General features: G+C 47.9%; 1 protein-coding gene across 9 annotated transcripts in view; it reads left to right on the top strand.

Annotated features, from left to right (window-relative positions):
* Positions 1–10,132, top strand: part of MECR (mitochondrial trans-2-enoyl-CoA reductase) — a 36,620-nt gene extending 26,488 nt beyond the window's left edge. For 2 of the 9 annotated variants that reach the window (XM_008568663.1, XM_008568669.1), the window contains 4 exons: positions 301–374; positions 3,246–3,306; positions 3,492–3,564; positions 5,633–5,872. In XM_008568663.1, coding sequence (XP_008566885.1) covers positions 301–374; positions 3,246–3,306; positions 3,492–3,564; positions 5,633–5,790 — 366 coding nt within the window. In that variant the 3' untranslated portion in view covers positions 5,791–5,872. Of the gene's footprint in view, positions 1–300; positions 375–3,245; positions 3,307–3,491; positions 3,565–5,632; positions 5,997–9,560 lie in introns of those variants that run through there. The other 7 variants (XM_008568661.1, XM_008568665.1, XM_008568662.1 and 4 more) reach the window with 7 other exon arrangements.
* The last annotated feature ends 2,762 nt before the right edge of the window (positions 10,133–12,894 follow it).

A 12,894-nucleotide genomic window follows, 5' to 3' on the forward strand; every position in this document is an offset into this window, starting at 1 on the left:
GTGTCGCGCCCGTACCGGACCGGGACCGGCAACGGGATCGCAACCCTCGGTGTTGCGCCCACACCTCGCTCAGCCAGTGAGCCGCCGGTCTGTATGTGGGATCCGAACCCTCGGCAGGAGCGCCGCTGCACTCCCAAGCGGCGCACTGTAGCAGTGCGCCGCCGGGCCGGCCTCCATTTTCTTAATTTTTAATTGCTCCATCTGACACAGCACCTGGGCGAGGGAAGTGCTCTTTGTAGCCAGCTTCAAACCCCATGTGTACAGTGGTAGCTCCCTCACTGCAGGTTCCTTATTTTCCAGGACATGCCCCAGCCACGGCTTGCTCTCAACTGTGTCGGTGGGAAAAGCTCCACAGAGCTGCTGCGGCAGTTAGCGTAAGTCCCTCAGCCCTGCAGGTCCAGCTCGCCAGAGCTCTCCAGGTCTTTAGCTGGGAGGACCATCAAGAGGCCAAGCCCCAATGGCCAAAGTGAACCAAGGCCAGGTCAGCATGATGTTGAGTAGGAAACTAGGACTAAAGATATCTAGCCATCCGGGAACCTCTTTTTCAGGCTTCTCCTTTGCAGATGACCTGTCCAGCTGTATTTGTCCACTTACCCCAGAAGTAGACTGCTAATAAGTTCTCTGTGATAGGGGGATGATCAAGGATTCATAACTTAGGGACATCTTAAAAATACACTGAGTCCTAGCTTATTAGCCTTTACAAGTTTTACTAGCTTTTAAAATTTGATTCTAATTTTAGAGGTAACATGCTTATTATAAAACATTTTGAAAGCATGTAAAAGTACAAAAGAACTTAAGCATAAAAGTTATCTGCCATCAAGGGGGATAAGAACTGTTGATAGTGTTAACAGTGTATGTCCTTCCATTCTTCTTTACTTTTGTATAGACTTCTCAAGCTGGGGGTACCTGAAAAGACACTTCCCAACTAAAGCAGGAATCCCCTCAACGATACTGATTCGCTTAACACATATGTGCTGAGCACTCACTAGCTACCATGTACAGAGATGGCTGAGACACTGAGATTGCCTCTGAGAACTCACAGGCTGGATGGGCAGATGAGTCATGTTGCCAAAGAGCTAAGAATCACTGAGTGTGTACTGTGCACCAGGCTCCATGCAGAGTTTGACTGGCCCCTCCCATGACCATCTAGGCAAGGGCTACTTTTCTGATCTCTGCTTTATACTTAAAGAAAACAAGGCCCAGAGAGGATAATTGCCTTGCCCAAGGTCTAGTCAGCAGGAGAGCCAGGCTTGACCCCAAGTTTGCCTGACTCTGGAGCATACCTCTTCAGCCCTACACCAGGCAGCCTCTGAGGAAGATGGTGATCTCCGTGTCATTGTAGAAGGGAATATTGTGCAGTGGTTACAAGTGTAGGATTGGTATCAGAATGGCTGGGTTCAAGCACCAGCTCTGTCACATACTGGCTGTGGACCTATAGAAAGTTAAGTAGTCCATGAAAAATGATCCAGGCCTCAGTCTCTTCATCTGTAAGATGGGGGCAATGTAGCCCTTTCTGCCTTCAAAGGTTAGTCTAAGGGATGCTGAGGTGATGTACAAATTGCTACACAAATGAGCAATGGGCTTCAGCTTTCTCATCTGCAAAATGAGGATATTAAATATGCTCCTTTGGTGTTCCTGTGAGGATTCACGGAAACAACACATGTAAAATGCTTACAACTGTGCCTGGCACATAGCACATGCCCAGTAAATGTTAGCTATTAGACCAAGAGCAGTGAGGAGACAGAGGAGAAAAGGCTTGATTCCCTCAGGAGCTACTTTCTAGAGCAGATGGCAGTTGAGGGGAACTTAAGACCAAACTACCCAGCTGCCTCAGGACAGAGTGGCCTGCCTGCCACAGCGGCCTCCTCCATATGTACTTTTCAAAGTCTTCTTTGTGTTGTCCCAAGATATACCTCAGGTCGTCCTTGATCAACAAACTCCCGAAAGAGCCAGGGAGTGGGGAGGGGAACATAGGTTATGTCAAGCATATGAAGTCCTAGCTTGTTAGTTTTTAAAGATTATATTAGCCTCACTTCTATTTGACTGCTGAGGTGGGTGTGCAGGAGTCACACACCACGTACTGACAAGGCACCTCCTGCAGTGAAAGGACACTTGTCATTGACCCCTACACCATCCATATTATTCCTCATCTGTGGGGCTATTTCATTGCATTGATCCTTAGAATGAGTATTTACAGATGAAGAGACAAGGTCTGGACCATTTTCAATGTGCTGCCCCGAGGTCATGTGCCTATAAGTGGGAGTAGAGCCAGGGCTGAACTCATGTCTTGAGCTCTTCCCTGCAGAGCATGCTTCTTTGCAGCACTTAATTAAAGCCTGGCTGGGTGGGTTAGATCAGTGGGTTCCCAACCCTGACTAAAGATCCAAGTTATGGAGGTAGGGGGGCAGTGTTTGTTTGTTGTTTTTAATATAGATTCTTGCCTCCTTGTCATTAAATCTGGGGTTGGGCCTAGGAATCTATTTTTTTCTATTTTATTTATATTTATTCTTGTGGGGTGCAGTGTGTTGTTTCAATACATGTATATCTTGCACAATGATTCACTTACAGTAGATAGCATAGTTTTGTCCCCATTAGTTCACCCCTAGTCTTCCCCCCCGACCCCCACCCCCCCAGCCTCTGGTAACCATTATTCTACTCTTTACTTTTTTTAAAAAAAAAACACACACACACAAAGATTAACATCCTTATTGCAAAAAGAACTCTAAAAAATGAATTAAAAATCTAAGCAGAAATTTGGTAATGGATATGAGCAGATAAGTCACACACCCCAAAGAAACACGTGGTTAATAAGTACATTCTAGGATCTGGTTGCAGGCAGGAGCAGGGCTGGCCCAGCCCCCAATTGAGGATCCTGGGTGTGGGCTGGTTCTGTTGCTGTCCTAGATGTGTGGTGGGGGTGGGGCCCATCTCTCAGGACCCCCTGGTGTTGGGCTGGCTCTGTTGCTGGCCTGGATGTGTGGTGGGCAGGGGCAGGGCTGAGGCCCACAGGCCTTGTCTCTCAGGACCCCTGGGCAGACATTGGGTGGCTGGCTCCATTGCTGGCTGGTGGCAGGGGCAGGGCTGAGGCCCACTGCCCCCATCTCCAGAATCTATTTTTTGAACCCTTCCCAGGGATTCTGAGAGCAAGATTTAGGAACCAGGGTTGGAATAGAAGTGCCATAGCAGGTTCACGAATGGCTCTGTCTCTGCCCGTGCCCACTCTTTGTTCTCTGTGGACTCTTCAGGCCTGGAGGAACCATGGTGACCTATGGGGGGATGGCCAAGCAGCCCGTCGTAGCCTCTGTGGTAAGCTGGTGGGGGAAATATGCCTGGAGAGAGGGGCTGGGACACCTCAGCCAGGCCTTTTCCCCTGACAGCACAGTTGTCTAAACTCAAGCAACACCCCTGTCCCTGGGGGGTTATCCATGCCCTTAAGGGGTGCCTGAAGTTCTCACCCTCAGAGCCCCAGCCTGTCCTTCTTGTGTCCACAGAGCCTGCTCATTTTTAAAGATCTCAAACTTCGGGGTTTTTGGTTGTCCCAGTGGAAGAAGGACCACAGTCCAGGTGAGTGGATGTTGGCCCCAAATGCCAAGGGTCACAGGAAAGGGCAGTGCCTAAGAATGGCTGCAAAAGTGACCAGCTACTCTGATCCCTGGAGATGTGATTGGGTCCCTGACCCCACAATACCATAAAGGAAAATAGCTTCTAGCCACAGCTACAGTCAGCAAATAGTTATTGGACTAAACTGGGCTGGTCCTTGGGGGCATAGTATTGAACAAGACAGACACTGCCCCTGTCCTGAAGAGCCAACAGTGGGCAAGACTACCATGGAAGATAACCAGGTAAAGAGGATAGACTCTGGAGCCAGCCTGCCTGTGTTCCCATCCTGCTGCAGCCGTCACTGAATATAGGTTCTGCCTAGCCTAGCCGTGGGGCCTTGGGCAAGTAACTTAATCTCTGCCTCAGTTTAAACATCATAATAGTTTAAACTTTTGTTATCCCTGTCTGACAGAGGAGGAGACTAAGGTTCAGAGTGGTTAAGTAGCTTGTCCAGGGAGTGTCCTACGGAGTGGTGCAGCCAGGATGTGACAGATAGTTTCTGTGACCCTAGAACCTGAGCCAGTACACTGTTCTTTCTCTCTCTTCTTAGCTGAGAATGGAAAGTGGTAGCATGAATGGAGTGTTTCAGGCAGAAAAAATAGCATGTGTGAAAGCCCTCTCTGTGTAGAGACTTACCAGGGCACCAAGGGAGCATTAGGTCTGAGCTGGGACTGGGAAACCAGGCAGGTGGGTTGTGACCAGATTAGAAAAGGTCTTACAAACCTTTTTAAGGAGTTCACACTCTATCTTAAAGGCAATTGGGGAGCCATTTGAAGTGTTTTTAGGCAGCAGATAGATTAGATTTGAATGGTCAATGAATTTCTATCTATGAAATTCACCCCTCAGCCAGGTCTTCACTTCTCATCTTCCATGTTGGGTCCTTAGCAGGCCCAGGAAGGGGATGTTGGTGGTATCAAGTCGTGGGGTTCTGAGGGAGTCCTGGGCTCTCAGGGAGAGCTCCTTTCTCTGAGCAAAACTCATCTGTTCCACATCAGTTGGCGTGCCAGGCACACCCACCTCCCTCCCGGTGCCTCTTCTGGCTTCCCTGCCTGGGAGGAATCCTGTCACTCCCTGCATTCAGTGCTCCTGGCTACCCCCCAGTCAGGTTCTATGGGTCTGAGCCATCTTAGCCACCACCCTGGAGGGTAGTCTCTGCCTGCCCATCAGCTCCTAGGGCCACTCCCCATGTTCCTCTGGCCCCACCCTGACCCTCACTGTCCTGAACACAGGCAGGAACCAACCTGCCACCACAGCCACCCTATTCTTGGCAAAGCCAGGCTCTCAAAACTTTACTGGAGTTCAGTGCCAGCTCGCAAGCGGCGCACTAGCGCAGTGCGCCACCGGGCCGGCCCCTTACAAACCTTTTTAAGGAGTTCACACTCTATCTTAAAGGCAATTGGGGAGCCATTTGAAGTGTTTTTAGGCAGCAGATAGATTAGATTTGAATGGTCAATGAATTTCTATCTATGAAATTCACCCCTCAGCCAGGTCTTCACTTCTCATCTTCCATGTTGGGTCCTTAGCAGGCCCAGGAAGGGGATGTTGGTGGTATCAAGTCGTGGGGTTCTGAGGGAGTCCTGGGCTCTCAGGGAGAGCTCCTTTCTCTGAGCAAAACTCATCTGTTCCACATCAGTTGGCGTGCCAGGCACACCCACCTCCCTCCCGGTGCCTCTTCTGGCTTCCCTGCCTGGGAGGAATCCTGTCACTCCCTGCATTCAGTGCTCCTGGCTACCCCCCAGTCAGGTTCTATGGGTCTGAGCCATCTTAGCCACCACCCTGGAGGGTAGTCTCTGCCTGCCCATCAGCTCCTAGGGCCACTCCCCATGTTCCTCTGGCCCCACCCTGACCCTCACTGTCCTGAACACAGGCAGGAACCAACCTGCCACCACAGCCACCCTATTCTTGGCAAAGCCAGGCTCTCAAAACTTTACTGGAGTTCAGTGCCAGCTCCTGCTCAAAGGGGCAGCCCGTGTGCCATGTCACCAAGCCCCTGCTACGGTTCTCCTGTCTGACTTCCTCCAACCTCCCACAGATCAGTTCAAAGAGCTGATCCTCACACTGTGCGATCTCATCCGCCAAGGCCAGCTCACGGCCCCCGCCTGCTCTGAGGTCCCACTACAGGAGTACCAGCATGCCTTGGAAATCTCAATGAAGCCCTTCACGTCTTCAAAGCAGATTCTCACCATGTGATCATCCAGAGGAGCCAGAGTGAGGCGGGAGGGGAGACAGACCAACGGGACAGACCAAGGAAGGCCCCTCAGGATGCCTTCCTTCCCCAGACAGCCCCTCTCCTCACTACCTCTTCCTACTAAGAAGATTATGAAGCCAGCCAAGGCTTTCCCCAGGACCAGCCTTTGGCTATCTAATAAAGTCTGAGCTTCCTTAAAAAAAAAAAATAGAAGCCATCCTTGTCAAGAAGGCCCATTGCTATGCTCATGCCATCTCAGAGCCCTGAGAAGCTCCCTCCCTGCTTTTCCTTCATTTGTTCCCCCAGTAATCATTGCCTCACTGCCCTGAAAGCAAAGCCTGGGTGGCACTGGCAGGTGTGAAAGCCAGTAAACCACCATCTCTGCCCTCACACTATATGAAGATACTTCAAAAAGTTCGTGGAAAGATTCGTATTATCTTTTGATTCAAATTTTCCACGAACTTTTTGAAGTTCCCTCAAACAAACCCATGGAGGAGAATCTGGTAGAAAAGAAGGTTTAGATCACTTCTCAGGTAGTGTGTGGCTCAGTTTGGGATGGGGGAAGATTGGCTGCACAGAAGAGAGAGTGCCAGGCTGAGGTCATCAGAGCCCTGAGGAACTGAAGACATGGGGTCTCATGTGGCTGGACCATCTCATGGAACTTCCATTCTAACAGCAGAGACGGATGTTACACCACTGGTTCTCAACCAGAGGCAATTTCACCCCCAGGGGACATTTGATAAGGGGGATATTTTTGGTTGTTGCAAGTTGGGGAGGGGATTACTACTGGCACCAGTGGGCTGAGGTTAATGATGCCGTTAAACATCCTACAGTGCACAGAACAGCTTCCCGTAACAGAATAATCCAGCCAGAATGCTCATAGTGCCATTGTTGAGAAACCCTGCATTAAAAATTCCACAATAATTACCATCCAGATTAGTGCTCTAGAGAAGACATGTGAGGTGCTTTGAGAGCATGCTTAGAGTCTTATCCTAGGTCTGGGGTCACGGGAAGGCTTCCATGAAGTGAAGTTTGAAAGTGGGTCCTGAAAAATGAGTAGGCTTTATTCAGGTAAAGAGAAGAGTTTGATATTCTGTGACTTTTTGGCATTTGCTTTATGCTCCTTTTGCCCAAAGCAAAGAACAGAGACTGGGATGTTTCCCTTATCACCTCTGTACCCTTAACTAACAAGCCTCATTCAATGAGTATTTATTGAGTGCATAGTGTGTGCCAGAAGCTAGGGGTATCATTGAAAGATGTGCTGGACCTCGAGTTGCTTAGCCTATTGCAAGAGACAGACCATTACAGTATGATGATGAACCACTAATACAGAGGTGTTTGGAGGGCCTTGGGGGGACACAGAGGGGCCCCAGCTCTGCCTAAGGGCATCAAGGAAGGATTTCTGGAGGAAGTGGTGTTCAGTCTTGAAGGCCAAGCAGGAAAATGCATACCAAGCAAAGTCAACAGCACACATGAGAGTCTGGAGGCCTGAGAGAGCCTGGCACTTGGGGGGGTGTAGTGTAGTTAGGAGTATAGGTGCTGCCTAAGATGGGGGAGTGTGAGGACTGAGGTGAGTGGCAGTTCACAGAGGGCCACCAAGCCAGGACTCACCCAAGCCCCAGGGGAGGCATTGAGGGATTTTGAGCAGCGGAGTGACATAGAAAAACTGGCTTGGAAGGTTTAAGTGTGTTGCATTTAAGTGTGTACACAGACCCCCAGCATAATCATCTTGCCTTTGGGAGCATCTTGTATGTCCACTAGAGAAAAGGACTCAGCTCCATCCAGCCTGGGGCCAGGAAAGGTATGCAGTGCCCTGTGGGTGAAATTTGCCACCTTGTACACCTGGGCTCAGGATCAGCCCCAACTCCTTCCCATTCCCCTAACCTCTAGATTAGTGGAATAGGGGCTTTGTACAGATGGTCAATGTGGGCAAGTGAAGGAAGCCTGAGAGGGAAGGGAGGCTGTCCAGACGTTACAGAAGTGAAAGTTAAGATTAGCTTCTTCGGGTAGAATCCACAAGGCTGGGGTTAAGGCGTTAAGGAGGGTTATGATCCTGCAGCCTTGGGAGAGAGCAGACCCTAGTACCCACAGGAAGGAGGAATATTCATAACACCACGCTTAGTGATCTCATGGAGCAGTATACAGAATGTCCTGAGAAAAAGTGAAGATTTTTTGTATCTTCAGGTGTCTGGAGCTGACATTTGGACTGGTCTTTATTTTTTATTTATTTATTTTTTTTAAAGATGACCGGTAAGGGGATATTAACCTTGACTTGGTGTTGTCAGCACCACACTCTCCCAAGTGAACCACAGGCCAGCCCCTGGGCTAATCTTTAAAGGATGATTACAATTACTCTCAGGAAAGGGAGATTAAGAGTCTGGATTAAGCAAAATTGTAGAGACAGGACATTTATGTCAGAACCTTTTATTTCCCCCAAACATCCAGTCTCTTCCTTAGAATTAAATCTACGACTTTTAGGTGGGCACGTGGTAGGCTGGAATAAACATTGTTTCCCTGCCTCCCTTGCAGCCAACAAGGTCTGCCCCATATGACATAAGCAGAGGTTTTAAGTGTCAGTTTCTCAGGAACCTCTTTAAAATATAGCTGGCATGCATCCTGTACCCTTTTCTTCTCCTCCACCTTCCTCCTCACTGGGATGCTGACATGATTCCTGGAGTTTGCCCAGCCATCCTTGACCATGTTAAGAATGGAACAGCAATGAGATCAGAGTAGCCTAGGTCCACTATACCCTGAAGCCCCAATTGCCTACCTCAGGATTTGTTTTACATAAGAAATAAGCTGCTGTCTTATGTAAGCCCCTAGTATTCGGGGTTTCACTGAACCTAATCGTAAGTGATACAGATTCAGTGATGTAACTCATATTGAAATCAAGTCAATCAATCTGAAGCTGAAAAAGTGAATTGTGGCAGTACATGATTCCTAGGTAAGGAACTTGCACTTTATCCTGTTAGCAGTAGAGAACAAAAGATTTCTGAGCCAGAAGATCAAAACAGTGCTTTGAAAAAATCCCTCTGGCAGCAGGTTGGGGGACAATATGGAGGAGGGAGGCACTAAAAAGATAAAATCAGAAATTCCCCAGCCAAAGTTTGAAGACCAAATAGGTGTTGCCAACATTTAAGAGGCCAGCAGAGGAAAGGAAACTGAGATAAAACAATGTCAAAAGGGAATCTGGACTAGCCAGTTAGCTCAGTTGGTTAGTGTGGTGCTGACAACACCAAGGTCCAGTGTTTGACCCCTGTACCTGCTAGCTGCCAAAAATAATAATTGTTTTTAAAAAGGTAATATGACTTAAAATGGATCATCTCTTCTACAGAGGTGCAGGAGATTGTTTTTAATTTTCAGACTGAATAACCTCTGTGGAGTTGGGACAACTCTTCTGGTCCACTAAGTAAACAATATCTTTTTTAAATGGCTAAAGGAGGAACCCTTGTCTCGAGGAGATTAAAAGAGGCCAAACAGGCATTACCTCTTAAGGCAACGCTTGAGGACACCTGAAGCCCTGAGGCTTCATGGCTCTGCCTCTCTCTGTCCTCTTCTGGGAGCATCCAGAAGTGACTACCCACAGCCACTGCCATAACACTGATGAATGTCTTGTGTCTTGGGAAATGAGATAATTAATGCTGCTTTCCCCAGGGGAAGACTGAGGCCCAGAAGAAAAATATTCTTGCATTAACCTATGTGTGCCAGGCATGGCTGTCCTTGTGCTTGGAAGCTCTCAGCAACACCCACCCAGCCCCATGCTTATTGGCAGGTGCCACACCCTGAGTAGGGCATCGGGCCCACCAGAGCAGCTGGAAATGGTGAAGAGGAACAGCTCAGTCCTGGCACAGCATCAGCCTGCATCTGAAGGCAGAAGAATTCCTGGGAAGACAGCAGGGCTGGCCTAAAGGTGAGTGGGAAGGAGACATTGGCACTTCTGAACGGGAAAAAAGAAGCCTTCTGTATGCCCATAATCCTTTACAGTGTACAGTCACTTTCACATGCCTCTTCATCTGATTTTTACAATTTTCCTATATCACTGAGATTTTAATATCACCACTTTACAGAAGAAGGAAGCTGCTGAAAGAGGTGAAGTGAGTTGCAGATTACACAGCAGGCAGCAGAGCTGTCACCAAAACCCAGGTCCCCTGACTGTGTCTGGTCACCACCCCATATAGTCCCAATTCTGTTGGTCTTGGAGCTCCCTCTCTTCTCAGGACTGCTTGATTTTGTTCTTGACATGTCAGCTGTCATTGACATGTCAACTGTAAGAGAGTTCAAATTTCCCTGAGTGTGCGTCTCATGGAAAGGTATAAGAAAAGGAGAATCAGGACTGGCCAGTTACTCGGTTGGTTAGAGCACCACCTTATAACACCAAGGTCAAGGGTTTGGATCCCTGTACCCACCAGCCACCAAAAACAAACAAAAAACACTATTAAAAAAAGATTCAGAAGGCTTTTGAAGTAGTCCAGGTGAGAGATCATTCATTTATTCACACAGTAAATATTCTGAACACTCATTATGTGAAAGGCACTGTTCTACGTGCTAGGAATACATCAGGAAACAAAAAACATGGTCCCTGATACCAGTGAGCTTACATGCTAGCAGAGGAGAAAGACAATGAAAAAAGTGAATAAGTAAACATATGAAGAGAGCCTCACTCCACTCAAAATAATGACAAACTAGCTCCCCCTTCTTAATGCCATTCTCTCTCTATGTGATACCTTGAGTTGCTGTAAAGAGTCACCACCCAGAAGAAAGCCCTCCCTAGATGTGTTCCATGGACTTTGGGCTTCCCAGCCACCAAAACTTTGTTTTCCAGTCACCTCAGAGTTGCACGTTTGCATGTACTATCCAGACCCTGGGAAACCAAGGAAGATATCAGTAAAGTTATACTGATTCCACCCCTCCAGCAGGACCCTGGGATAACAGCAAGTCCAGGAGCAGAAACCAGATGGAGCCTTGGCAAGACCTTGTATCTGGTTCCCTGCATGGAGCCCCCACAGCTCACATCCCTCTCCATCCTGCTTTTCATTTCCTATGTTCCATTGCCTCAACCCCCTCTTTAAAAACCCCTCAAAAAATCTGAGTCTTTGAGATGGCTTTAGTCTGGCTATTCTTAAGTTTTACCAGAGAGATGGGTTAGTCTAACATCTCTCCTCAGGTCACCAGTATTCCTAAATAAAGGATGACTTCCATTTTCACTAAATAATAATAATAATGACAGGCTATGGCAAATTCTGTGAAAGAAAATACACAGTGATACCGTAATGACAGAGGGTACTTGAGATAAGATGGGCAAGAAGGTGTGAGCCTAAAAAGAAGAAGCCAACCATATTCCAGGCAGAGGGAACAGCATGTATAAAGCCTGATGTGTGAACAGTATGATGAGGCCTGAACTAGACCTAATCCCCATTAGGAAGTGGGAATGGAGAAAATGGATGGATTTGTGAGTATATACAAGGAAGAATCAAAAGGGCAGACTGAATGTGGTGGTTGATATTTGAACTCTGGCACCTTGCTAGATGGAGGTCTTACTTCCTGAGTTAGGGAACTCAGGATGAGGAGCAGGTTTTGGAGACAGCCATTTCCCTTCTGTGGGGCTCTCTTTACCATCTGTACAATAGGTTGATCAGACTATTTGACAAGGTTATTAAGAATGTTATGAGACCAGTCTTAGCACAGTTGGTTAGAGTGTGGTGCTGATAACACCAAGGTCCAGGGTTCAGACCCCATACCAGCCAGCAACCAAAAAGAAAAAAAAACTTATGATCCTCAGACCTTACTAAATTCCGAATGAATTAAAGATATGCCACGTATAAATAAGGCCTGAAAGTAACAGAATAAACCATGGGAGATGCTTTTTTAAAAACTTAGAATGAGAGTTCTTTCAAATTACCACATAAAGTCCAGAATCAAAGATAAATAAAAGATGGATAAATTCAATCCCATAAATATCTAATGTTTTTACATGCCAAACAACACTCTAGGCAAAAACAAAAGTCAAGGTTCCAGTCAAGATGGTGGAATAGATGGTCTCCAGCTTCACTCTCTCCCACAAATCAACCAATTTAAACCTATTAAAAAGCAGAGACAACCAAGCTGGGGCCGCTAGAGCTCAGGGAAAGAGGAGAGACCTACGAGTACATGAAGGCAAGGAGAAGCCACGATGAGAGAAAGAAAGGACCACTCCCACTATTTCGAATACTGGCTGCTTCAAGGCAGGAGCTGGTGAGCACACAGTGCAAGAGCTGGCAAAAGCCACTGCAGTGCCCTTCCTATGAAGTCACTTAGAGGTGGCAGGGGAGAAGAGGGCCTTGGTGGCCCCTGGGCCAGCAAGACCACTAACAGGGTTCTTGTGGACCCACACAGGAGAGAGGAACCACTCAGAGGTGTTGAGTCATTGCAGGGTACTGGCACATGGCCCACCTCATGGGAAGTGTTGTGGCCCCTGGGCCAGCAAGACCACTAACAGGGTTCTTGTGGACCCACACAGGAGAGAGGAGCCACTCAGAGGTGTTGAGTCATTGCAGGGTACTGGCACATGGCCCACCTCATGGGAAGTGTTTGGGGTATGGGTGGAGGAGGAGATGGGCCCACTGGGGAAACACTTGGGCACAGCATGGACAGCTGATCTGCTCCCCAGTCAGCACAGGACCGCTCAGTGAAGACTGGTCAGGAATATAGAACTGCTGGGGGTACGGTATGCTGAAAAGACTCAGCCCCAGACCAGAGTTTCCACACAACCCAGGTGTACTGGAACTCACAAGACCCGGAAGCACTTACAAGATCAACAATTAAAACCCGAGCTGCACAAAAAGCCTTCCCCAGGGAATCAGCAGCAAAGCAGCAATGTAGCTCAACGACAGGGCTGAAGAGCTGGTCCCCACAAGAAGTTCCCCCATTTTAGAAGTAAGCAAAGGACAACAAATTAGTTCCAGTGCAGAGTTTGTGGTGGGAACAGCAAATAATCCAACATAGAACTGAAAGAAAAAGCAGAGAAAAAATTTTATTTTTTTTTTTTTTTTTTTTTTTTTTTTAAAGATGACCGGTAAGGGCCGGCCCGGTGGTGCACTGCTACAGTGCGCCACTTAGGAGCGCGGCGG

This window comes from Galeopterus variegatus, unplaced genomic scaffold, assembly GCF_000696425.1.
Source record: "Galeopterus variegatus unplaced genomic scaffold, G_variegatus-3.0.2 Scaffold431, whole genome shotgun sequence".
NCBI lineage: Eukaryota > Metazoa > Chordata > Mammalia > Dermoptera > Cynocephalidae > Galeopterus > Galeopterus variegatus.